The 27,252-nt window shown below is 45.1% G+C and overlaps 1 protein-coding gene across 5 annotated transcripts in view; it reads left to right on the top strand.

Moving 5' to 3' along the window:
- The window catches only part of JPH1 (junctophilin 1), an 86,690-nt gene extending 59,988 nt beyond the window's left edge, over window positions 1-26,702 (top strand). Inside the window, exons 3-6 of one of the 5 annotated variants that reach the window (XM_036338560.1) lie at window positions 4,906-5,024; window positions 16,477-17,123; window positions 24,139-24,234; window positions 24,682-26,702. In XM_036338560.1, the coding sequence (XP_036194453.1) occupies window positions 4,906-5,024; window positions 16,477-17,123; window positions 24,139-24,219 (847 nt within the window). In that variant the 3' untranslated portion in view covers window positions 24,220-24,234; window positions 24,682-26,702. Of the gene's footprint in view, window positions 1-4,905; window positions 5,025-16,476; window positions 17,124-24,138; window positions 24,235-24,678 lie in introns of all 5 variants that reach the window. The other 4 variants (XM_036338561.1, XR_004972527.1, XM_036338563.1 and 1 more) reach the window with 4 other exon arrangements.
- The last annotated feature ends 550 nt before the right edge of the window (window positions 26,703-27,252 follow it).

Here is a 27,252-nt window from a genome sequence, read left to right as displayed (position 1 = left end):
GAGCATTAACACAGTGTGAGGGGCTAGAGTTCAGAAAACAGAGCTTTATTGAGCCAGTAATTTTTTTTTTTCCAATATCCTGCCAGTTTCCAAAAAGGATTAGCAAGGGCGTTATGATGAGTCACACATACATTCCTGACCCTGGGGAATGTTGAAGCCATGCAGTTAGGGAAGATAACCATATACACAGATGGAGGGTGGATTTGCTCCCAGTTTCCCAGCGGCCTTAACAAAAAGAGAAATAAAGGTTATGAAGTTCTTATGTAGGATACAAGGAAGCACACCGGTTTATCACCAGAGACCACATTCTTCCTGGCACTGAACTTTACGAGGAATATCTCACCCAGATCTTTAGAAACATGACAAGGATACACACAGTGAACTGCATTTTACAACAGGTATGTAAACATTCTTCATATGCATCTTGGTTCCTCCTGTCTCCCCTTGATAAAAAAAACCAAGGGTGTGATATAAATTATGATTCTACAAAGACATTTCTGTGATAAAAGTAACATGGTTTAACTTTTGATCTTATGGACAAGGATTATCTGTGGTCTAGACTGCCCTTAACCTCGTCTCTGAGTATTGGTGCTTCCAAAGCCTGTGTCATCATCCCTCTGTGAATCTGGGTCTTTACAAGATCAAATATCAGACTCCCATGGGGCTAGCTAGCCTCTTAGTTTACATTTTATATCTAAATAACTTGATGTTGCTTACTTTTTAGGGAAGTAAGACATGAACTCCTGCCCTGGCAAGAAAGACAAATGTTTTCTGATGATGGAACAAGTTTTTTGTTGTTTTGTTTTGTTTTGGGGGGGTTTTGGGGTTTTTGTTTTGGTTTGGTTTTTGGTTTTTAGCCAGGACCTAAGATTTTTGTCTTAAAGTTACTATTCTAGGTCCTTTTAAAAATAAAATTAAAAGCAACTCTGGGAGAAAAGTAACATTCAAGAACATATAAATGTAGATTGACCTTTATGAAGCTGTCTTCCCACCCCAAATTTCCCGAGAACGGAGCTTTAGCAGAATCATAGTCCTTTCTAGATTAAAATCATTATCAGCTATGTCAGCGAACAGATGTATAAAAGAGGGAAAGTTAGAAGTTGGGACAGGCATGTAAGGGACCCACGTGTTACTTTAGCTGGGTATGTTCAGTTGTATTGTTTATATGCTTTTTTTGGTAAAAGTATTATTATGTTTAAGAAATATTGGGAAAGCCAGGCTATTTTATTCTGAATAAGGTGACATGAAACACTCTTTCAGTCATTTAAGGGGAGAAAGCTCAGATTCTCATAAACTTACTGATTGGAAAAATAAGTTGTAATTAAGTTCTGAAGTACAGGTGGTGCCTAAAGTTCAGAAATTCCACATGGACTGTTTTTGGCCCTTCACAGGTGACCTTGCAGGGCTCCCGTCCAGGAGGGAGTCACTTAGCTCCCCGGTGAGTCTAACCAGCTGCCCACGTGTCTGTATCTCTACATTCCTACCTAGTAATTCTCTACCAGTTAAAACTTTGGTTTATTTCTAAAAATATGGCCCTAAAAGAAAGCCAACGACAAATGCCTGAGAGAAGTTGCTTTTCACTTACTGTTGACTGTGTTTTATGGGAGAAAGTGTATGTGATGACGGTGTTGGGAGACTGGCGAGGGTCTGAGGATTTATGGGTGTCAGCAGTCGTTTGATTGATGAGAGGTTCTTGGGCATGCGTGCTGCTTTTATGCCTGCGTGTTTCCCACGTGACCAGCGACAGCAGCAGGGCATTCCCTGTGAGTTGTTTGAGCTCATCTCCCCAGATGGACCAGCCTGCACCCCCACCCCCCAACCCATGGACAATGGCAGGGCTTACCAGCTGGCTGATTAAAGGGGCCGTGTGTTGCTCTGGAACTGAAGCTGGGGTGTGAACACAGGAACTCACTAACATGAGGCAGGGTCAGGCCCGGATTTCCCCCCAGGCAAAATCTAGACATATCAGGTCTGGCCACACAAAGCTGGTGGCGACAGCAAAGTCAGAGTGGGTTCTTGTTCTCTTCTGCTTTTTGTGATCAGATCCAGGGCTACCGAAAGCTCCCAAGCAGACCTCGGGTTTCAGGGTCAAACGTGGTCTGGACTCATCTCGGCAGCCGTGCGGGAGAATTGACACGTGGACGGGCACTGGATGGCAAGATCCCCCCTCCCTGTATGTGGTGTTACAGGAAGGAGCAAGTGAAACAGGACGGGGTTAAGGCTTCACTGATGTTCTGCTTCCAGAATATATTTGCAGAAAGGTTAAGCTGTATTTGTCTGTGCTCCAGTTTCGCACATTGTGAAAAGCGGCAGAACTAATACCTGCGTTTTATTTGACGCTGTGGTGGTGGGTTGTGATTGTATCACAGTAAGTTGTTGGTTACCTGAGTTTTGTGAATTTGTCATTGAAAGGGTAGTAGGTTTTATTACAAGGCAGCATAACTGAACTCTTAGGGTTTCATGTATGATGACACCTGGACATGATTAGGCTCTAGCTAAGAACATGAAAACTAATCCTGGGTAAAAGGAGATTCTGGGAAGTTGAAAGAACATCACAGAGGCCCCCATAGATGCTCAGGCACCATATGTGGGACTGACATGTCACCTGTCCTCAGTGATGGCTGCCCTATGAGGTGACAAGGCCGGTTGTTTAGGAATGTGCTCTAACCCTCATGCATTTGTCTCCTTTTCATGATACCGTTAGAGACCATCTAAAACATCCTCTGGGATTCAGAAATAACAGTGCTGATGATTGGACCTTGGTCCACTTCTTCTTAATTAAAAGACTTTATTTTCAGAGCAATATTAAGTTTACAGAAAAAGTAAGTAGAAGGTACAGAGAGTTCCCATGTGCCTCCTCTCCCCACACCGCTTCACCCGTTATTATTTAACATCTTGTGTTAGTGGGCACATTTGGTACAATTGATGAACCAATATTGATACCTCAGTATGAGCTAGAGTCCATGGTTGGCAGTAGGGTTCGCTCTTTGTACAGTGCAGAGAGCTTTGACAAATGCATAATGTCATGTATCCCCCATCACTAGTGTCCCACCGACTAGTCTCACTGCCCTAAAAATCCCATGATCCCTCTGTTCATCCCTCATGCGCTTTCACCTTGGACCTTTGGCAACCACTGATCTCCTTACTGTCTCTGTAGTTTGGACCATCCATTCGTGTGTAAGTCACTACTCAGCTATTTCTAAGGAAGCCTCATTCGTTCGTTTATTTATAAAGTGAGCCCTTGATAAATACTATGTGCCCGGCAGTGTTCTGTGCATTGGGCATATAGCCAAAGACCAGATTTAAAATCCCAGCCTTCCGGAAGCCTGCGGATAGTACATCAGGCCTCCAGGCTAGGGCGTACGTAGGAGGGAAACGCCCCGTGAGAGCACAGGGTGAGAGGACATAGTTGAAGAAAGTAATTGGAGAACAGGACCTCCTACCAGTTAGCCCCATGGTCGCAGGTCCGACCTCAGCCGCCTGCCTCTTCCTGGAACTCTGTCTGCCGGCCTCCTCCGGCTGCCATCTGTGTTTTCTCTCCTAAGACCAGCCAGGGCACAGTGCCATTTCCCAGCGCCTCTCTCTGAACTAAGTCCAAGCACCTTTTAGGCTTCAGTTTTTATTAGTGGTTATCTATAGACCTGCTGGTGCTCATGAAAGAGAGTAGATAGTTTACAACATTATAAGAAATAGATGCTTGCCGAAACCGGTTTGGCTCAGTGGATAGAGCGTCGGCCTGCGGACTGAGGGGTCCCGGGTTCGATTCCGGTCAAGGGCATGTACCTGGGTTGCGGGCACATCCCCAGTGGGAAGTGTGCAGGAGGCAGCTGATCGATGTTTCTCTCTCATCGATGTTTCTAACTCTCTATCTCTCTCCCTTCCTCTCTGTAAAAAATCAATAAAAATATATTTTAAAAAAAAATAGATGCAAAAAATAGATGCTTGTGGTCATCATCCAAGGACTAATGGACAAGGTCTTCTTTCTCCTTTGGAAGTGGATGGCCCACCGTTCTCAGTCACACCCTCCAGATCCCCTCTTCTCAGGCAGGCAGGCAGCAAATCAACAGCAAATACCTGTTGTTGCCGTGAGAAGTTCCATTGTTCTTCCTACTGCTTTCTCCCTAGCCCTAGCCCTAGAGCAAGCATGTTAAATACACGAGGCGTGCGGCCACCAGCCGCGAATTTGACATGCTTGCTCTAGAAGCATAAGAGGTCTCAGTGAGGGAGGGTGGGCCTGGGAGAGGGCAGGAGACTGAAAGAAGTCCATTTCCTCCTCTCCTTTCTGCCTCTTTTTTGTTTTAACCTAGAAACATGCTTAAAGAGCAACTACTCCTTGGCACCTCCCCTGAGCACATTCCTAGAGCAGGCTGGTGAGAGCCAGTTGTGTGCATCGCTTCCCAACCACACTCAGTGGCATCACGCTGGTAGCCTGAAACTGGCTGTGGTGGGAGTATTTACACCAGTGAAACTGGTCAGTGCTGCAAATCAGAGTTTTACTTTATTTCTCCCCCAGGGAGCTACTTTACCCACAGCACTGGGCAGACCCTTAATCAAATTCTACCATAGGAATTAAATCCAAAAACACCATGTTGATTCATATGTTCTAATTCTACTCTCCCTGGTTAGGGAGAGGAATGGCAACCAAAGTGGCAACCGGGTATTCCATTCAGTGAGTTTTGCATCGAGCTGAACAGAACATGCTCATCTTTCATGTCCCTTGAAAGAGGGACGGAGGCATGTTATTGGTAGTTTAGAGCATGTTGTCTCTGTTGAAATGACTCTAAGACGTGCTGGTGTAGGGCCAGATCACAATTAGCATTTCTTTTCGGCTGCAGCCGGTTTGCTTGTCCACGTGTAGCTAACAAGGTCCCACCCTGATGACTGGCCGCTTGTGCTCCCTTGCAGGACTGCACACGCCAGAGCCAAAGCTGACGCCGCGGACCAGGCCGCACTGGCTGCCCGCCAGGAGTGCGACATCGCGAGAGCAGTGGCCAAGGAGCTGTCACCCGACTTCTACCAGCCAGGTAAGACTGCGTTGTCCTGTGGTGGAAAAGGTAAGAGCATCGCCTCTGATCTCCTTTTTTTCCTTCTTTTCCATTCAACTGCAAGGTCTGTGCTTCATGAATCCCAGAAATACTAGAAAACAAATGGAAGCATAGTTGGAAATATCTGAAGCCCGAGGGTTAGCACTAGAGGTTCGGGTATTTGCCAGCGTGACTCCCCTCCTGCCTCCCCACTCCCTGCAATAACCTTTGAGCTGATAGCAGTAAGGGAGACGGGAATCCAAGAGAAGCATCTGATTCTAACAAAGTGTGTATTTAGTGGCCATTGCAGAGGTTGTAACAAATAACCCCAAACTGGCAGTAAGAGGAGAGCCCATACAAACTGGTGTGTGTGTGTGTTTCGGGGAGAGAGGGGGGTATTGTCTAAAGTTTTACATATGTCTCCTTTTTCCCCAATTGACACCCCACCCCCCCACCCCCAGCCATTTCTACTCCGGACAAGCGCCCACCGCCCCAGGGTCTGTGTCCATTGGTTATGCTGATATGCATGCGTACAAGCCCTTTTGAAACATACCTGAACTAAGGCTCCCAGGACTGCGGTTAGGAGGTATGGAAACATCCCGCTGAAAGACTAGTGACTCTGCACAGGTTGAGATGACGATGTATGTCATGACGGATGCAGAGAAAGTGACAACCTCAGAAAATAAGTCAGTCCTGATTATCTGTCTCTCGAATGTTATAAAATAGCAATAAGCAAATGTTTGCAGTGGGTTTAAATATTGAAGTCACTTCCTAGTGGTTTCCAACTAGACTGCCTCCATCCCTTTCTATAATATACTGGTGTTACTAAAATGGCAGTAGCCATTTTTATGTGTTTTTCCATTGTCTTATAAACAACATCTTTCTGGGGACTGATTGAGGGTTCAATAGATTTCTAAGTGAAGAACCACCAAAATGTCCTAAATATCAAAATATGTATTTTCTTGGTAAAGAATTTTTCCACATTGGTTTCTATTCAGTCAAGCTGGATAACTAGCATCCTGCACAGCATGTGTGTTCCATACACATTGGGTTCCAATGAAGGTGATAGAATATTAGAATCCCGCCCCCCCCCCACCCCCCCTTGGGACATCGTTGCGACTGAATGAACAAGGTAAGTCAAAGTGAACAGAATAGCAAAATCATATAAAAGCTAGAAAGTTTGGCTCTAATAAAGGATGAAGGAAAAAGAAAGTAATGGGCTTATTTTTTTTTTTTTTCTACAAAGAATGAAGACAGTAGAGGCCAGGTTCAGAGGACTGTTTTTATGAGAGAGGCTGGGGCGAGGCCCAGTCGGTTGAGTGATGGGCTTGTCACAGAGTGGCTTCTGTCATAGTTCAGGGGAAGGCAGTGGTGATCGTGTGTGTTTCCTTCGCGTGCATTATTTCACCTTGTGGCTGAGACTGAACTCATTTAACATGTGTGTATATATGTTTTGTCCAGAAAGGGAAACTTTCCAATTTTTATGGTGACCTCAGGTGGGAAGAAACTTGCTGGTGTGAAATCAACTCCCTTCTCTGGTCCCTAAGTACATTAGCGATGACCTGTTGTAAGGTGAGAGCTGGGAACGGCTGGTTCCTCCGTGCTCACGTTGTCATTGTCAGGAGACCACATAGCCTCCGGAATCAGCACTGACTGAGCGGCTTTGAAAGCAAACAAACTCCCCATTGTTGTCGGCAGGTGGCCGTTTCTGGATTCTGTTGGGGAAGGGGTTCCCTATAGATTGCTATTAGGTGTGTTACCAAGAGGTAAATGATACAGCAGGTCATCTCGGTTTCCCAGACTAAATGGTTTTAAAAGTCTTTTATGGTTGTAAAAGCATTTGAGGGGGGAAGCAATATTGTGGGAAAGTGTAATTGCACCCTTTCTGAGTGAAACCGGCTTCGGGGCAGCTGGTTGTGGGTCAGTAATGAATATATCCCCGGAGCTGGGGATGACAACAAGGGGCTGTTTGAGACAAGGCCTAGGGGCGGGGGAGGCTGCAGTCCTCTTTACCCACAGCCAGCACTTCCTTCGGCAACTGTAGAAAGTCTTTCCGTGCTAAGTGTGATTGAGCTTCTGCAGGGAGCTTACCTCAGTAACTCATGCTTTCCCCCTCCACGTTACAGGGTGAGCAAGTCAGGCACCTCTTAAAGGGTTTAAGTATTTTTTCTAAGTCGGGCTGCTCGTTCAATGTATGTATCTCACCTATAAATGTTTCCATTGTCGGGAGCGCATGTGTCCTGCGGAGAAGTTAACCCTGGGAAAGGCTGCCCGTCAGGGCGGATGTTGTGATCACGTTCATAATAAGTTACCTACCTCAGGAGCTGGCGATATTTTCACGTGTTTACCCTCTTCGTTAAATCTTATGCTTTTAGTTCAAAACTGGATGATGCTGCAGTTCAGTTAAAACTAAGGGGGAAAAACCTCGCCCTGTGGAATGGCTTTAAGTAAAGGGTTAAATGGTAAATAAAGCAGACGAACGGATGTGAACGTGTAGGTGACTGCATACATGCACGGTAGAGTGAGTCACCCCCCAGGAATTTAGAAAAAGGCTGCTTTCTGAGAGCTGAATTATAGCATGAGCCCTGGCTACTCCACAGAAATATATGAAGTGCTCAGAAGTGCTCACCTGAGCTTCAGAGTTGCGAGGTGTCCTTGTCACCTGATGGAGTGTATTAAAATATCTAAAGACAGCATTGGTCACCCAAAGAGTATAGGAAAAAAGTCACAGAGAAAAATGTTGGCAGCACCCACGTAAATACTGTCCAAAGGAGAGAGGAGCCTTGGCCAAAACGTAAGCTCGAGGCTAGCGGTTGCACTGGAAGGACATTGCTATAACGGGGAAGGATGCAGGAGCTGTCACCAACACTATTGGCAAGATGACCCCGCTGAGGAATTGGCTGCCTCAGGCCTTCGGAAATTTGACTCAGCTCATGCGCCGTGTCCTGATGCGTGTTCACTAGCAACCTTCTCATGTTGATTGAGCTTCTGGTGGAGGTCGACCACAAGGAGAGCATGCACTGGTGGTATCAGGGCAAGTCCCCTGGCCTGTGTGGCATTGGCATTGGTGGTTCTAAAGCAGGGGTCCTCGAACTTTTTAAACAGGGGGCCAGTTCACTGTCCCTCAGACCGTTGGAGGGCCAGACTATAGTTTAAAAAACCTATGAACAATTCCTATGCACACTCCACATATCTTATTTTGAAGTAAAAAAAACAAAATGGGAACAAATACAATATTTGTATTTGCTTGTGGCCCACGGGCCGTAGTTTGAGGACCCCTGTTTTAGAGTAACGAGTTGGCCTTCTGCTGTCCTGCATCAGCCTTGTGAGCTGTGGTGGTAATGTGAGTCTGCCCCAAGGAGTCGCTCTGCTTCAAGTGAAATCAGGTAGCTAAGCCAGGAAAGGTAAGATGAGAGACCTCAGGTGGTCACTCAGGAAGGGGGAGTGGGACATGGTGAGATCAAGGAAGTGTATAAATATGGTTGTTTGTCCCGCTGTTACAATTTCCTTTTAGTCGAAATACTTCATTTTTTATTATTAAGTGATATTAAGTAGAGTATAAAATTATGTTTATCAAAGTGACAGGGCATGAATTTAAAAAGACCAAGAAACACGGCCCTAGAATGGGGCAGATGTCTTACAGGGAGCCCCTCTTTGGAGACAGCAAGCCCAGCGCAGGTAGTAGGGAAAGGAAGGAGGTGGCCTCCTCCCCACTTCTTCCCAAGGACGAGAAGTAGAGAAAGATACGTAGGGAGTGATGGGGACACTTCTTCCCTAGGATGAGAGCTTGGTAGGAAAAGGAAGGTGGGTGCTGGGAGAATTCTCCCCACTTCTTCCCAAGGAGAGTGGAGGTGGGGAAAGGAAAGGGAGGTGGATGCTGAGCCTTCTCCTACCTTGTCATGATGCTGGCATTGTCAAGGAGAAGAGGGCTGTTCCCAGAACCTGAGTTCGCCTCTCCTGGGTGCATGCAAGGGGAGTGACAGAACTCTGCTGTGTCTTCCTCTTTTTGCAAGTTCACCGATTCCATCATAAGGTTTTCACAAACACGATAAAATCTAATCCTACTTACCTCCCTGTGACCACACCTCCAAACTCTGAATTTGGGAAACACACATACAGTCCATAGTAGCATGTATTTGCACAACCAGTAAATTTATTATCTTAAGTAAAAACTGAGGTCTTTGGCATAGGTTATTGTGGGCTGAAGTTCACATTTCTGTTATGAATTAGAACTCTTTAGAGAGGAGGGATCCAAGATGGCAGCAGAGTAGGTGAATGTTACACTCACCTCCTCGCTGGACCAAACTGTAGTTACAACTAAAATATAGAGCAAGCAACCTCAATAACCATCTGAAGACTAGCCGAAGAGAGGTCTTACCACCAAAGATTTACAGAAGAAGCCACATTGACTGGTAAAAAGGGTGGAGGCATGAAAAGAGTTTGCCCCACTCCCACAGGCAGCCCCTGAGATTCGGAAGGGATTCCCTCTGAGAAGCGTGGGGTCTCAACCCCAAGCTGGGCTCCTCAGCCCAGAGCCAGGAAGAGGCGCCCACATAACATCCAGCTGAGAAAATCAGCAGGGAGTCTGTCTACCAAGGAATGTGCTAGAGACACAGGTGCCCTCCTACAGTGCCAGTGCACGAAATCTCATTTGTAGCCACTCACTCTGGGCTCCAGCAAAGGGAAGGTAGAGCAGACTAGAGTCACATGAGGAGCGTCTGGAGTGTGTGGCTCTGGGGAGAGCTGAAGGGACAGCCACCAGCGCCAGGATCCCTGTGCTGAGTCACTCTCCCGCACAGCAGAAGCCGTCTTTCCTGGGTGGCGCACTCCCCTCCATACAGCATCAGCTGCCTGCACCAGGACATAGAAGCCCAGGAAGACTCACGTAACTGAGGTGTGACTTCGGGGTAGAGGCCATTTCTCCCACTCTCCCGTGAACCTGACTGGCACCTTCCCCTAACTCAGCGGTTCTCAACCTGTGGGGCGCGACCCCTTTTGGGAGTCGAACAACCCTTTCACAGGGGTCGCCTAAGACCATCGGAAAACACATATATAATGACATATTGTTTTTGTGATGAATCACTATGCTTTAATTATGTTCAGTTTGTAACAATGAAATTGGGGGTCACCACAATATGAGGAACTATTAAAGGGTCGCAGCATTAGGAAGGTTGAGAACCACTGCAACTGGAGATCTACTGGCCCCAGTCTCTGGGCTCCACCCTACTGAGGTACACGCAGAATGCGGGACTGAGTTGCATTGCTCTGGGGCGAAGGCCACTCCCCCCACCCTCCCCTGAGCTTGATCTGCACCTCCTCTTCAGGGAAGATCCACTGGCCCCATCCTCCAGCAGCCTTGCCCTGCTGAGATCAGCTCCTGGCAGAATCGGAACAGACTGAGTTGTGTGGTCTAAGATGGGGGACATTTTTCTCTCACGCTCCCAACTGGTGCAGAGCCCTCCATTTACAAGGCCAAGTCTTGGTCCCTTTGGGACTAATAAACTGTTGCCTCACCCTGATGACTCCGGTGCCCCATCCCACCACAAAGGCCTGCAGGCACTCGACAGGTGGCAGCTAGACTTGGTATACCCTGGGACTTGGCTGAGTGGCCTCAGACCCAGCAAGGGCACAGAGTTTGAACCTGTATCAACCTAGTGAACACCACTCACCTCCACCTGGCGACTCGCTGAGAACCTACCTCATGCAATTTGCATACTGCCAGAGTGCAGCCAGCCTCCAAAGAGGACTTACAAATGGCCAATAGACATGAAAAGATGTTTAACATCACTAATCACCAGTTAAAACCACAATGAGATATCACCTCACTCCTGTCAGAATGGCTATCATCAATAAAACAACAAAAAACAAGTATTGGTGAGGATGTGGAGAAAAGGGTACCCTCATGCACTGTTGATGGGAAAGGAAATTAATGCAGCCATTGTGTAAAGCAGTAGGGAGCTAACTCGAAAAATTCAAAACAGAACCGCCTTATGGCCTAGTAACCACTTCTGTAAATATATCCGCAGAAACCCGAAACACTAATTCAAAAGAATATATGCACTCCTGTATTCATTACAGCATTACTTACAATAGCCAAGATTTAGAAGCAGCCCAAGTGCCCATCAGTAGACGAGTGGATTAATAAAGCTGTGGTACATTTATTTACACAATGGAATATTACTCGGCCATAAAGAAGGAGGAAATCGTACCTTTTGCAACAGCATAGATGGACCTGGAGAGTATTATGCTAAGAGAAATAAGCCAGTCAGAGAAAGACAAACACCATATTATTTTACTTACATGTGAAATCTAATGAACAAAATAAATTAACAAATGAAATAGAAACAGACTCATAGAGAGAACATAATGATAAGAGGGGACTGGGTGAAAAAGGTGAAGAGATTAAGGGGGAAAAAAACTCAGACAATAGTATGGTGATTACTAGAAGGAAAGGGGATGGGGGCTGTTAGAAGAGAGTTAAGGGGGGATAAACAGCGATGGATGGAGACCTGACTTGGTGAACGCACAATACAATATACAAATGCTGCATTCTAGAACTGCACACCTGAAACCTATATAATTTTATTAACCAGTGGCACCCCAATAAATTCAATAAAAATTTAAAAGAAGTCTTTAGAGAAGAAAGCACATATTCATTATGTCATTTCCTACGCCTGTCATTAATATGTAAATTTTATGGTTAAGACAAGAGAAGCATTCTGGAATAGACAACTTCTCAACTCATTTGCCAAAATCTGAACCAACTGTTTCATAGAAAATGGGAAATGGAATAATCTACTAGTTGATATGTCATGAATAATTCATGGTTTTTCTGGTTATTCTTACCACTTACTCATTCAGTTGCACAGCTGTGTATTGAGTGCCAGCCACATGCAAGGGACAGGAACGGACGTCCCGCAGACAAGCCTGCTGTGGCCGTGTTCAGACGCGGCAGTCTTGTCAGAGATGGGATCGAAGTCCTGCCGGAAAGTGGTTTTCTTCCCACATTGCAGGTAAAAGTGATTCTCCTGCCAGCCCTGTAAGCGTTTTAGAATTGTTCCATGTGGTGCTGCTTTGCTGAAAGGCAGTCTCCATTGAAGAGACCTCATGTCTATGTCATGACTTCTGGTGATGCTACAGAGCCTTTGCTGACAAGCACTGCCCTTCAGACATTTGTTTCGGGGGAATCTTCATGGTGCTGCTTCTGCCCGTGGCCAGCCCCCCGAAGCTCACCTGTGAGAACCAGCTGGGCACCCTGCGGCTACCATCTGCCATAGCTGTTCAGGGCCTTCCTGCCCACTGCAACCGGTAACCTTTCAGTGGTGCCGAATGGCATTTTCTGAATGTCCTTGTTTCACATTGTGCGGTATGTCAGTGAGCACGTGACCTGGTTCCCAACAGGAATCCTCCAGGGATAAACCCCATAAGATTCATAGATCCTGTCTGTGAAAACAGATGAAAACGCCTTGTGCAATTGCACCGCCATGCTTTCCCTCCCTGGCGCTGTTCTGACGAGGCTCTCTCAGCAACGGCTGTATCTCATCAGCTTCACGCTGCCGGCCTGGCGAGGCTGACATGCATTCCTACCTCAGACAAGTAGCAGACACAACGTGTGCCTTCCAAGAGGGTAGTCCAGGAACAACATCTGTCCTCTGCCTGATATTAAATGTCTTGTTTCAAATGCATTTGATCTTATTCTGGAAATTTTAACTGTATTTCCTCGATCAGAGCCCAGGCCCCCTGTGACGGCATCACTGGAATCATTGCCAGCAGGATGTAGTCACGTAGGGGTGGAGGGAGGACCACCACTGGCCAGCATGTTTGCTTGCTGCTTTCAAGCACCTATGGTTGGATCCTTTAGAACCTCCTGAAATGCTTGTTAAACCTCAAGATTTCTAGGCTTCACTCCATCCCCATGAAATCTAAGTCTCTGGGAGTCGTACCCCGGGTGTCTGAGGCGGCAGCTGTGGAGGACATGGAATCCCTGGCCCAGCTGTGTTCAATGCATAGTAACGCTAGGACTCTTTCAAATCGGACAGCCTGTGCTACAGTGTACTTCCATCCTTCTAGTAAATTCTTGGAGCGCAACAGATTTTGAATTTCACTGGAAGCCCTATAGAGAAATCTACATGTGAATGTGCCTGAAGACTGCGTCTTAGGAGAGTGTCACAAGCAATTGCGAAAGAAATGCCTTTCCTAACACATTGAGAACAGAAAAAGCGTGTTGAAAGAAGCAACACATCAGCCCTAGCCAGTTTGGCTCAGTGGATAGAGCGTCAGCCTGTGGACTGAAGGGTCCCAGGTTCGATTCTGGCCAAGGGCACATGCCTGGGTTGCAGGCTTGATCCCCAGTAGGGCGTGCAGGAGGCAGCCAATCAATGATTCTCTTATCATTGATGTTTCTATCTCTCTCTCCCTCTTCCTTCCTCTCTGAAATAAATATATTTTTTAAAAAAGAAGCAACACATCAGATTTCTACAGATCTAAGGGAGTAATTAGACTGGTATTTGAGAGTTAATAAGCATAATGAGTATGTTCAGTGGAGTCCAAACTATAGCTTCATAAATCCATTAATACATATTCCTCCAGTGGCCAGAGTATTGTCAACGGCCTATTAATGGGAACATAACTGAAGAAGTAGGGAGAGCCCAGCCAGTGTGGCTCAGTGGTTGAACATCGATCTATGAACCAGAAGGTCATGGTTCTATTCCCAGTCAGGGCATATGCTCAGGTTGCAAGCTCCATCCCCAGTGTGGGGTATCCAGGAGGCAGCCGATTAATGATTATCTTTCATCATTGATGTTTCTATCTCTCTCTCCCTCTCCCTTCCTCTCTGAAATCAATAAAAATTTATTTTTTTTAAAAAAAGTAGAGAGTCGTATGGACAAAAAGCATTGAAAATGTGCTTTGTATTTAAGATAGCTTCATGCTCTTTTTCCGGATAACTAAGGCATATTCCTTGAAGTGCTGACTAAAAAAAGAGTTACATTTTCCTTAGACCCACGATGACTGAATTACTTTGAGGTCCCCTCCCCCAAATAATCAGTCTCTTGTCGCTGTTAGTGTTCCCTCTGTCTCCTCCTTGCTGTCAGCTCTCACCTGGTGGGCAGCTGCTTGGACAGGGGACAGGCTCTGTAAAAACAAATCCACAGTCGGAGGAGGAGGGGCGGCCGGCCAGGGGAGGTGACCCGAATGGCTCTAAACCCTGGAGCCAGCCTGCGGGTGAAGCCCAGCCCTCAGGGTGCTATGTCCCTGTCACAGCACCAAGAACAAATTCAGAAAAGAAACTGCAGTTTCTCCCTTTTCTTCACTCGCCCGAGAGGCCTTTCTCTGTGTCGACAGTTTATTTTTAAAGGAAAATTGCCAGCTTTTAAAAAGACGGTGCTTATACTGAATTTAGAAAAGACACCCCCATTGTTGACATGTGATCATGAAAGGAGGGAAGCGGGGAGAAACATCAACGTGAGAGACACATGGATTGGTTGCCTCCTGGACCGGGGCCAGGGAACGAGCCCGAGACCCTTTGGTGTGCAGGCCAACACTCTCCCACTGCGCCACACGGACCAGGAAATTCGAACCCTCCGGGGTGGATTTGTCTTTGGAGGATGGAAGGTGCGATAATGCTATTATGTTTTTGCCCTGAATACAATTATAATTGTGGGTCCTTAGGAATTCTCATTTATGGGCTTAAAACATTACCTTATACGTTGTATTCTGTCTCATCTTACAGATATACAGGCTCTGTGACATTTGGTTTTTCAGCTGCTACAGCTGCTCCCACATCAGTTAAAGTCGGGATAATGCCTGCTTCCTAAGAGTTTGGTGAGGCTTGGAATTTGGGAAAATACCTTGTATAATAAATAGTCTCCTAACAAATTATTACTCAGACCACCAAGGGAAGAGCAATTGAAAGTGTAAATAGGCAGCATGTCTTTTCAACAATGGGGATCATTGGTTTTCGGCTTGGGGTTGTGGGGGGCAAAAGGAAAATGAACATGAGGATGCTGTGCGGATGACAAGGGCTGGTCCAGTCCAGTCAGCAGTTGGCGGGGCGGTTTCTCCCTTGTACAGGGAGAGGTGACGTTGTCCGCTCCCGCCCACGTGCAGAGCAGAGGACCAGCTGCATGTGTGACGTTGGCTTCACCTGGTGACGTGCAAAGTGGCTGATGGAGTGGTGGCCAGAGGACGTGCGTGACCTGGTTCTAGGAGAGGGGCTGAGAGGCTAAGTCCCCAGCAGGAAACTGCCTTGGAGCGCTGTCCCTGAGAGCCCCAGCAATGTCCCCTGCCTGGACCACTGGCATCCTTAAACTCTCGTGACTGGTACCATCTTGTGCAGCACTTCCTGTGTCTCTACTCCTCACTCCCCCGCCTTCCCCAGATCTCCCATATAAAATAACAATGCACCAGAATCCTTTTGAATGAAAGGATTCCCATTGATAAAAATAACATGGGATTGTTGTAAACCATCCTGAGACCTGAGGGCCAAAGACAACTGTCCCGTCTTGACTTTGATGCCTGCAGTGCAAGCCCATGCTGGGAAGGACTGTGCGAGTTCTTTTGTAAAGTGCAACCTAAAGTGGCTCCTAACGAGGAACTTGAAATGATCCTTTGAAGGAGGATCCTTCAAAATAGGTTGCCCTGGTCCGTGTGGCCCAGTGGGAGAGCGTTGGCCTGCGCACCAAAGGGTCTCGGGTTCGTTCCCTGGCCCCGGTCCAGGAGGCAACCAATCCATGTGTCTCTCACATCGATGTTTCTCTCTCCCCTCTTCCCTCCCACTCTCTAAAAAATCAATGGAAAAAATATCAAGTGAGGATTAACACAATAGATATATAACCTGTAGGTTTGCCTCATACAGTGTAATTTATTAAATATTGAGCACATGAGTCAGTTTCACTGATATGAGTGTAGGACCTGTGTTTTAATTATGCCACCTAATTTGAATGTGCAGATCCCCACGGTGTGGTCAGCAGGGCTCCATCAACGTGAATTCTGCCTCCGTGTTCTGTGAGTGGGCACGGCCAGTGCGATTATTAGGGAAGTCACAATGGTTTCACTTTTATGGCCATCAGAATAGTATAAATACCACATATGTTCATGTAAAAACACAGTTTCAGCAATAAGTAACCTTTTGGGAAATGAAATGTCCTTGTGCTTAGTCAAAGCCTCAAAAGTATATTTAAAAGAGAAAGAAGAAAGGTGAAGCTGACTTACTGTATATTTTTGCTGAGTCCTCACTTAACTTCATCCATAGGTTCTATTACTTTAAGTGAAATGGCTTATAATGAAACCAGTTTTCCGACAGGCTCATTGATACTTAAGTTCCCAGGGCATCTCATCGGCATTGAACGAAACCACGTTATTTGGGGGCCGGCTGCAGATGCATACCCTGAGGACGAAACCTTTCTGCCTCATTTTGATCACCTTCCTTTCTGTTGTCACTTTCCCCCGCCAGGCCCAGATTATATCAAGCAGAGATTTCAGGAAGGTGTCGATGCTAGAGAAAATCCAGAAGAAAAGGTACCGGAAAAGCCCCCTTCACCGAAGGAATCTCCTCATTTTTACCGCAAAGGCACGACACCCCCGAGCACTCCCGAGACGCGCCCCCGACAAAGCCACTCCCCCCAGCCTTCCCCCCAGCCCGTGAGGAAGCAGAACCCCCGCTCGGGGGCCAGACTCAACCGTGACAAAAGGAGTGTGGCTGATGAGCAGGTGACAGCCATCGTCAGCAAGCCCCTGATGTCCAAGGCTCCCTCCAAGGAGCTGGGAGCCGCCGTGCCCCAGTCCAAGTACTCTGGCCGCCACCATGTCCCCAACCCCAGTAACGGGGAGCTGCACTCTCAGTACCACGGCTACTACGTGAAACTGAACGCCCCCAAGCACCCTCCGGCAGACGTGCGGGAAGATGAAGGATCCGGCCACTCTTCCTCGGCACTGGTGCACAAGCCGACATCCAACAAGTGGAGTCCCCCTAAGTCTGTGACAAAACCAGTTGCCAAAGAAAGCAAAGCTGAGCCAAAAGCTAAGAAGTCTGAACTTGCTATACCAAAGAACCCAGCAAGCAACGATGCGTGCCCTTCTTCGGAAAAAGAAGCCAATTCAGTAAGTTGTCCGAGATGGGTTTTCCCCTCCTGTCCTCACTCTGGTTCTTTCGGGGAGCAGCATGGGGTGACTTGCACCCTGATGGCAGCGAGGCTCGCAAAAGTCCTGCCACGCACAGGGCTGTTTAGAGTAGCTCTGAGCCCGTGTGTAGCTGGAGACAGGAAAAAGCTTTCTGGACAGAAGTTCCTCCATGTTCAGCCAGCCACCCACCTTAGACATCCTTCAGGTAGGTTAAAACACGCCCGGCTGGGGCAGCATCACTCCTGGTAGCTGTCTTAGTTGGGACCGCTATCCCAGAAATACCATACATTGGGCGGGGAGTTCCAAGGTCGAGTCTCTGGAGATTTGGTGTCTGGTGAGAACCCGAATCCTGGTTCACAGGCCATTCCACTGTGTCCTCACCCAGCGGAGGGAGAGAGAGAAAGCAAGCTCTCTCTGCCTCTCTTTTGTAAGGGCACCAACCCATCAGGAGGGCTCTGCCCTCATAACCGAACTACCTCCCAAAGACCCCCTCTCCAAATGCCATCACATAACATTGGCGGTTAGGGTTTCAACATCTGAATTCTGGGGGGACACAAACATGCAGTCCAGAACAAAAGCTGACTCCCCGATGGCTACAAAGCTCAGAGCTCTAGCTAAGAGTTGCTCCACCACCATTTGCTAAGCTCTTAGCCCACCTTTGACTCCCCAAAACAGTACCTTTAGACGAACATCTTTTCTAGCAATTGTGAATTATTTCGTTTGGATTTTACTTAATTAAAGCCAGGTTTCAACTGTTTAAGAAGATGACCTTGGTCTTCTAACCCCTCAGAGTGTTAGTGCTCCTGACATTTCATATTTTTGGTAGATGCTGGTTTTATCATCAGCCTTGAGCAGCTAAGGTTTTGTTATTCAACCAGAAAGCTTTCAGTTATCGATAAATATGTCCTCGATCACATGAGTTTGATTTGTCAGTGATAAATGGAATTTGGATTTTACCAAATTCTATAGAATCTATAAAAGCTGAAGCAGAGTACTTTCTGATAGACAGTTGACCGACCTATTCATATGCCTTGGGAACAGAGGTGTTGCATGTTTAGCTTATGGTAGAAGCCACAGCCAACCCAATGTTTACTAGTAATTTCAGAGACTTATTTGCATAAAGGTGCAGGTTAATATTTTAGCAAACAAGAATATAATACAATCACCAGTTTCTTTTGTCTGTTTAATGTATTCACAGGTTTAAACAATTGAAATCCATCTTTTTAATTAACTTAGGTTGAAACTTCTTAGGTTTGTTGACTTTGCTAATATCTGTAAACACTGGTTCCCACCCTTTTTTCAAATTCTCATCTTTTTAATTATCTAAGTATATATATTAATCAGATTAACTGGATTAACTTCCTGAGAGTCAGTCCCCATGGGGATAGATGGTTTTCAAAACAGAATAACTTTGAGACTCTGATTTTTCAATAAGCATTCTTTTTTTAGTTTTTAACATTGATATTTCAGTATCCTGATATACCTATAATATACATGATATCACTACTGAAATTGTTAAATGTAATATTTCACTTCTCATTTGGCTTTCAGAATTTTTATCCACAGATTAATAAAGCCTCACATTTATATTAGTATTAGTTTGCCTGATTTACAAGGGGGAAATTCAAACACTGCCAAGCCCTACATTTGTAGCTTTGGGTTCCCAGAAGTGGGGTTCAGTTGACTTCCAGAGCTGCCCCAGGGGAAGCATATGCCCTGGTCTCTTACAACTGGGTGAGTTACCTAGCTCCTATCTGTAATAGTTCCTCTATAAACTTCATAGCCTCCTTGTTTGGAAAAAGCATGTGTTTGACTTATGTGCAGAATTGTGAATCTTGGAGTTAGCCAAGCATCTCCCAGCTCAGTAGGTTGGTCTTCCGGGTTCCCTTCCGCACCCCCAGGAGGCAGAGCAGCTCGCACCTTTGTGGGAAGATTTTAACAATTAACCTTCTTTTTCTAATAATAATCAAAAGCTGTCTTTCACACCCTGATCACTGTTTTCTTCACAGAGATGTAGGAAGTGACAGAATTACCCTCAAGTTAACCAATGAACAGCTTTCAATACCAGGGAGACCCTAGCCAGTTTGGCTGAGTGGATAGAGTATTGGCCTGCAGACCAAAGGGTCCCAGGTTCGATTCTGGTCAAGGGCACATACCTCAGTTGCGGGCTCCACCCCAGCCCAGGCCATGTGCAAGAGGCAACCAATCGATGGTGTTTCTCTCATATCGATGTTTCTGTCTTTCCCTCTCTCTCGCACTCTCTCTGAAAGGTCAGTAGAAAAATATCCTTGGGTGAGAATTAATTAACAAAACTGGGGAGTACTACAATTTAATACAATTTTGAGATTAAAAGACATTGTATAAGTAAGAGGTTGATAAAATAACAACTTGGAAATTCATAGGAACATTGACACTAAAGCAGACATTTGAGGGAAAACAACACTGAATCAGCCAGTGCTCTTTGTGGGCAGCTGGCAGATCCGGTTTGAGTCAGAATCGCCCTGTGTAGGGTGGCTCACCAAACCAGATCTAGAATTCCAACCAGCTTATGGAGACAGGATAGGCTAGTGACTGAGGGTGTGAACTGTGCTACCAAACTTCCAAGGTTCAAGTCCCTGCTGTGTGATCTGAGGCAAGTTTCCTAACTGTTCGGTGACTTGGTTTCTTCATCCTCTATCATAGGGTTGTTGTGAAGATTAAATGAGCTAATACTTATGAAGTTCTTAGCCTGGTACCTAGCACATTGTGAGTGCTCAAAAGCTATTAAATTTGCTTCAACACTGTACTAGCTGAAGCATAAATAGTTGATAAATACAGTAAGTCCTCACTTAACATCATCAGCACGCAGATAGGTTCTTGGAAATGGCGACTTTAAGTGAAATGACAGGTAACGAAACCAGTTCACCACAGTCTAATTGATAAAAACAAGAGTTAAGTTCCAGCATATTTCTGGTCACAAAACCATCACCAAACTTCTAAATAAAGACCCAGAACACTTCTAATATTCAACACTGAGATAAATGTGAGCTACATACATATGTAAGAAAGATGAATAAAAACCAAGTACTATCATTCTTTTCCAACCTACTCATTCCAGTTCAGGGTCGTGGGTGGCAGGAGCCTGTCCCAGCAGCTCAGGGCACAAGACGGGACCCACCCTGGATAGGATGACCTTCTGTCATGGGGACAGTGGAGACACAACAATGCAATGCATTCAGGAGCACACCTTTGGGATGTAGGGGAAAACCCACACAGACAGTGGCCCTGGCCGGGAATTGATTTTTTTTTTCTCCTCCATCTTATAATGAAACCATGTTGAACAAAACGACCTATTCAAGAACCTGCTGTCCTCCAGTAGTCTCTGATCACCCTCAGGATCACCCTGGCAATTGACCCCCTAGAAATCTATAAAGTCTTCTGGGACACAGCCTAATCCCTGAGAGCAAATGAATTACTTGAATCAGAGAGGGGGAGCCATGGCAGGGATTACATTGTAACCCCCTGACGAAGTTTTGTGGCCCCTGTGGGCAGGGGTTGCATGTAGACTCACGTGATACCACAATATTTTGAGGATTTTGCAACCTGGCAACTTGGGTGGGAGACAGTAGAAGCATCTGTAGAGCCTTGTCAGCTAGAATGGTGAGGGGTCTGCTAATTAAGAATCTCGACCCCTTCTAGAAACTGCCTGCCCTTTTTCCCAGCCATCCCTCTGATCGGCTCCCAAGTTCATTTTGAGATTTGCCTGTTATTTCCTTTGAACTATTGAAAACCGTGTTTGAAAAACTCGTCAGGCCGTGTTTGAACCACACACATAACACACACAATAAAAAACAGTCAATCCATATAATTAAAATTTGCTGTTAATACTAAACTAAGCTTTGGTCTTTCTGTGTTTTGGGGAAGTTTTCCATTTAACATTAATAAACTATACTCTCTAGCAGGAAATTCCTCACCATTTTAAGTGAACTGATAGTCTCTTAAAGAAAGAAAAGGGGGGAAAAAAAGATTTCTTGCGTTAGCCATCCTTCCCATATTCTGACTTCCTGCACTTAATTTTCTAACTGCCTGAAGTTTTCTTCCAATCAGGACTTGCACTTTGCCCTGAAACAGCTTCCTTCAAGACACCTGTCCCAGTCAGTCTTGAAAAGCAAGACTGATTTTTTTTTTTCCATTTTGCTATTTTAAGCTACAACTGGCCACCAGTCATATTTATGGAACTTCACCTTAAAGCTTTGCACCCTGATGAACGCAGAGCTCGCGTCCTGATGTCTGCCTGTCAGACACAGCGTCCCAGAACTCACTTTCCACCTGGTTGCAGGTTGAACCTTTTATTGCTGGTTTTACTGAATCACCTTTAAAGAGGGCACCGTAAATGGTAGGATAAGTGGGTGTGTCTATTAGAACATATTCCAGGATAAATATATGGTCAATAGAAAAATGTCCTCGTCTTCTTCCATATCCCTGTCTTTGGGGATTGGGAATTAAACCTGCTGACCCCAGAGAGTAGAAATAATGATCCCAAAAATGGTAACACATTCGTGAGCAAAATCTAATCAAAGTTCGTCATATACATAGCATTTCCTTAATCTCCATGCTGTTGTGATGTTAAAAGATCATCTGCTTTATCTCCTGGGTCATAAGAGTTTCCCACCTGATATGTTCTAGGTTCGCCGTGATTGAGAAGTTGCCTGGGTTAGTCCTCTCTTAATCGATTACCACACAAGTATTCTAACAGAAACACGGGTCCTTCCCAAAGTCTGATGTTTTCTGATATTAGAAGCATAGGGTACAGATGAAAATACCATTTTAAAGAAGTTGATGGGAAGTCATTATTTTTAAACGGAGGCCTGTGGCTTTCATAGGGATGTAGCGAAAAGGACACAAGCACTGGCGTAAGCAGACCACAGTTTAATTCTAGATCTAATTTGTTCAAACAGGCCGAGTTAACCTTGGGCAACACACCCTCCGCACTCTATGAAATGGGACCAATAATCCCTTGTGAAGAATTTTTAAAAATAATCAACACAGGCATCTTGGCCCACTCCTGGCATAGGAAGACCTGCAGTAAATGTTTTCTTTTTTCTTTCATTTCCATGGGGTTTAGGAACTAACAATACCTATGGCAAGGGCACCCATTTTTACTTCCTCCTTTTCACCACCCTGATTTTACGAGTCACCCTGTTCTTCTTTTAATGCCAGGAATTAGTCTGTTCACCACATCCATGTCACCTGGAAAAGTGCCAGAAGATGGTAGGTTTTCATTAAACACTGGTTGCCTGAATGAATCGGGCAGCCCTATGTGTGGGTGCACAGTGGTGAACAAAGCAGGGCCCTGCTGCTGTGGAACTCAATTCACAAGGATGACAATAAAGGGTGAAGTATTAGAATAGAGAAAAATGGCGCACGCACTCTGACTCCTCCAGGGAGGAGACCTCCTTGAAGGATACGTGACCTAAGCCATAGACCCTGCGAGCCCTGGACCAATGGCAGTTCCAAACTTACCCCATGCCCCTCAAAATTACAAGACATTTGAGGACTAACCATTTCATTGTGGTCTCGCTGGGTAGTCAAACATAGTACAACTGTTTTCTCATCTTTAAGAACAAAACTTCCTCCCCACCTAAGTCATGAGACCAGTTTTAGAACACTTTTAATGCTATTTAAGAATACGATACTAGCCTGGCTGATGTGGCTCAGTGGTTGAGCATCGAGCTATGAACCAGGAGGTCACGGTTCAATTCCCGGGCAGGGCACATGCCTGGGTTTCGGGCTCCATCCCCAGTGCGGGGGATGCAGGAGGCAGCTAATGAGTGATTCTCATCATTGATGTTTCGGTCTGTCTCTCCCTCTCCCTTCCTCTCTGAAATCAATAAAAATATATTTAAAAGAGAATAAGACACTATTTTAATAGTAAATACCAAGATCATGTCTTTGTAATCAACAAGGCCAAGCTTGGGCAGATCTGAAAAGGTGGGTCATATAAGGCTGGTTTGTTTTTGTTTTGGAGTTTTTTGTTTTCTTATTGAGAGAGAAAGAGAGAGAGAGAGAGAGAGAGAGAGAGAGAGAGAGAGAGAGAGAGAGAGAGAGAGAGAGAGAGATGTGAGAGCATAAATAACATGGAGTTTGGCTCCCTCCTACATGCCCCCTACCAGGGATTGAGCCTGAAACCCGGGCATGTGCCCTGACCAGGAATTGAACCAGCAACCATTCGGTGCACAGGATGACACCCAACCAACTGAGCCACGCCAGCCAGAACTGGTTTGTTTGTTTTAAAACAAGCCAACCCAGTTTGGGCTCCTTGGGCTGTGAGGTATTTATTACAGCAGTAATTTATCAAACTAGGATGCTGCAATTTCTCCAGTATAACTCAACCTCTGAAAGGTTAGGGTTATGAGCAGAGAAACAATAAAATTAAACCTGGACAATAACGTCTGAAAGTGTTCGGCTTCCCACGTGTAGTTTTTAATTTTAAGGAAGGGATAGTGTCCAAAAAAGACGCCCAGAGGAAACAAGAGTCAGAGAACCTTATTTTGAGTTTTCCCAACGTTCTTCCTGGGAGGCCTCGCTGTCCTCCAGGTTTCCCTCCCCGATTCCTCCTGCCTTTCTGAGGAAATAACCTCCTTGTCCGATTTGCACCTTCACAACAAGTGCCTATCCAACCCTCAGCAGTTCCTAACCTTTTAGGGGAACTGTGTCTCACCCAGGCTGCCGCCCACCGTTTCTAGGTGAATGTAGCAGGTTGTTTTTTCAGTCCTAGTTTAGATTCAACCAAGGCAGGATTCATTTTTAAGTGAAAGTTCAGAGATGGCTCCGTCTAAATACGGCATTGCTATTTTTAGTTTACACCTTTTGTAGCTGCTGTCATTATTCATGCCTCCTTTACCGCAACTGTGTTGGGTATTTTTATATTTTTAGTAATTGCTTTTGTGAGCTAATTTATGTACCGCTATTAAAATGGAAAAGTTATGCTTGTTTTGTTCTGTTTTCTTTCCAGGGCCCTAATTCAGTCATGATTGTCCTTGTCATGCTGTTGAATATCGGGTTGGCCATTCTTTTTGTTCACTTTCTAACTTGATTGGAGTTAGGAAAGGTAAGACTAGCCTTGATTTCTATTACAAACCACAAAACATAGCATTCTTGTCCCATGTTCAGATTCACATTCTTTTTAACAACGACACATTGTCCTTCACTCTAACTTTGGCTGTGTCTGAATGTGATTCCACATAGCTACTCCATGATATAACTGTTTTGACCCTTCGGTGGAGTCATGACAACTAGTAGTCTCAGCCCACAGTTCTGCCCAGTGGTGTCATCAGCCCTTTAAATGGCACACCCCGGTCAGACTCAGACCCAGGGAGGGAGGCTTGCCATTAGGATGGGCTCTCGAGAGAAAGGAACCTTAGAAAATGCGGCCAGAGGCCCTGTCCGGTCCCCGTGGGAGGGCTGTGTGGCTCTGGGGTCCTCTGGGAGCTGGAGCAGGCGGCGGGTTGGAGCGCAAAACTTAACAATCCTTCTTTTTTAAAATCTGCTGAAGCAGCCCCATCCGGCGAAGTTCCTGGCACTGGCTGCTCCATCTGTCCTAGCAGAGTGTGACTAAACTGGAAACGTATGGAGCTGCGTGTTTGGTTGTTGATGGGAGTCAACAGCTGCCTTACTATTTTACCATCTGACGTTGGCAGCGGGGAGCTGGGCAAACAAACGACCCGGCCCGAGGAATGCGGCCGGAGGATTGTGTTGCTGCCGCCGCCTGTCCACCGCTCGCTCCCGTCTCGGTCGGAGAACGAGGCAGCAGCATCACTCAGCAGTCTTATGCCATGACCTGCTGCTTTCACGCCCCCAAACGTTCTGGGAGAGAACGTTGCGTTTGCTTGTGCACGACTATTTTTGCTGTTTATTTAAATATGATGACGTACGGTCACCTACCACGTGCGGTCCTGGCTGGATGAAACACCCACGTTGCATCTCAAGGAAAAGAAACAACAAAAGTCTAGAGAAAATGTGTCGATTTTGACAACAAGACATCGTTTTTGTAATGCCATTTAGTCTTCCTAAACCTTGGGTGAAAGGCTGTTTATCTTTAAAAGTTAGCAATTTGAAAGCATTATACCTTCCTAAGAAATAATTTAATTTTAAATATTTTTAACGTTACTGAGATGAGTTATTTATGCACTCGGGAGGTGCTAAATTCTAAAAACTGAAAGACAACAGAATTCTAAGAAGTCAGAATGTTGCATGGGTTGCAGTAATCGGTGTCTAAAGGATTCAGTTTCATTGCTGACGTACTTTACAACCAAATAGAATCTTGTCAGTGGCTATGTTAATTCCCATGAAAGTTAAGCAAGATGCTATTAATAACTGCTCTTCTCTTTCCCGTTATTTTTTCCCCCAACTGAAAATTTTGAATACATTCAGGTAGAGCATAAAGCTTTGTAAAATCACTGCTTCTCGATTTTATGCCTTTGTTTTTTCAAAGTCCTTTTTTAATGTTATTTCACATCTTAAAGGCTTAGACGTTTTTGTTTCAATAGTTGTCTTTCGCCGTCCTTTGTTATTCTGACATAATTTGATTTTTTTTTTTTTTTTGCTGTTTTACAATTTATTCTTTGTTACTCAGAAGCATGCCTACTTCGAGAAACTACAGGGTCTTTCTCAAAGTAATTATTTCAAAAGAAATCAGGGGAGAAAAGGTTTCTGTTAGATCTCTATGAAACATGACATTGTGGAGAGGGAGCTATTCCTGAATATTTTCACCATCTGCATGGTTTAATCCGATTCTCTGCCTTATTTGCTACCCTTTCGATGCGGAAGAGACCATTCACGTGTTAGCACAGGGGTGAACTGGGTGCTTGGTCACCTGCAGGGCAGTAACCCAGTGGTGTTTCTTGCAGAAGTGCACTATGTTGAGAATCCTGGGTGTGACCAATATGGAATAAAGAAGAAAGCGGAAAGAGAGCAAATGACAGTTGCAACTTGTATATTTAATTATTTTTTACATTTTGCTTTGACTTTGAAATTTAGGAAGTACGTTTTTACCCAAGAAACGTTTAAGTTCCTGTGTCATTCTCAATACTCTCACTTCTCCTTCCTGACCCCTTAGCTCTTTACGCTGGGAAAGCTGATTTTCTAAAAAGACAAAATATTTCATCTTATTAAGTGTTTATTTAAAATGTGTAATGCTTTGAAATAATGGGCTAACAAGATAACGAAAGGATATGTTTCTACAGTAAGCATGTTGGTTCCATTTATAAATATATGTATGATTTATAAGCTTTTTTAAAACAAAGCCCAAATTGTCGGTATTTTTCTAAAATGTGCACAGCTGTATTTTACATGAAAGGCTCTTTCTAATGGGTTGTTATACTGTACTCTACATTTTGGACAGCACATGAAGTCTGCCAGTGTACTTAATAAAACATGACTTTGTTTATTTAAAGTTTCTTGCTGTGAAAAAAGAACTCCCTACCTGTGAGTTCCTTTATTTATAATCCTTGAAACCAAAATGTATAACGTACAGTTTTCACAACTGTATTTGCTCTAATAAAAAAAAAGTTGGTTATTTAAAAAGTTGCAGGTGTGTCTCCTTTGTGCATAAATTACTGTCTGGAGTTATGTGGAATTTTGGTGTGTTGAAAGAAAGAGCTGCTGAGAAATTAACAATAGAAATGATGGGGGGAGGGGATCGGGGCTCAAAGAAGCCACGTGTCAGAAGGTAGCTGTACTACATGGTTATTTCTTTCTACATTTCTTTCATCGCGGGCCTTCCAGGTAATTTTGCAAAATAAGATTCACTGCCCTGGTTGATGCCTTCATTAACACGTGAAGTGCCCAGTCAGTCACCGGTGACTGATACTATACTTTTCCTTCCGGAAGACAAAACAGGCTGGGCGTTTAACGTGTTAACTGGATTAGTGCCCTACCCAGGGTTTCCAGTTTTTTTTTCTTTTGGTTTTTTAATATATTTTTATTGATGTCAGAAAGGAAGGAGAGGTAGATAGATAAAAACATCAATGATGAGAATCATCAATCGGCTGCCTCCTGCATGCCTCCTACTGGGGATCCAGCCTGCAGCCCGGGCATGTGTCCTGACTGGGAATCGAACCGTGACCTC

Source organism: Myotis myotis, unplaced genomic scaffold (genome assembly GCF_014108235.1).
Source record: "Myotis myotis isolate mMyoMyo1 unplaced genomic scaffold, mMyoMyo1.p scaffold_m19_p_16, whole genome shotgun sequence".
NCBI classification, from domain to species: Eukaryota; Metazoa; Chordata; class Mammalia; order Chiroptera; family Vespertilionidae; genus Myotis; species Myotis myotis.
This window is presented reverse-complemented; position numbering and strand designations above follow the sequence as displayed.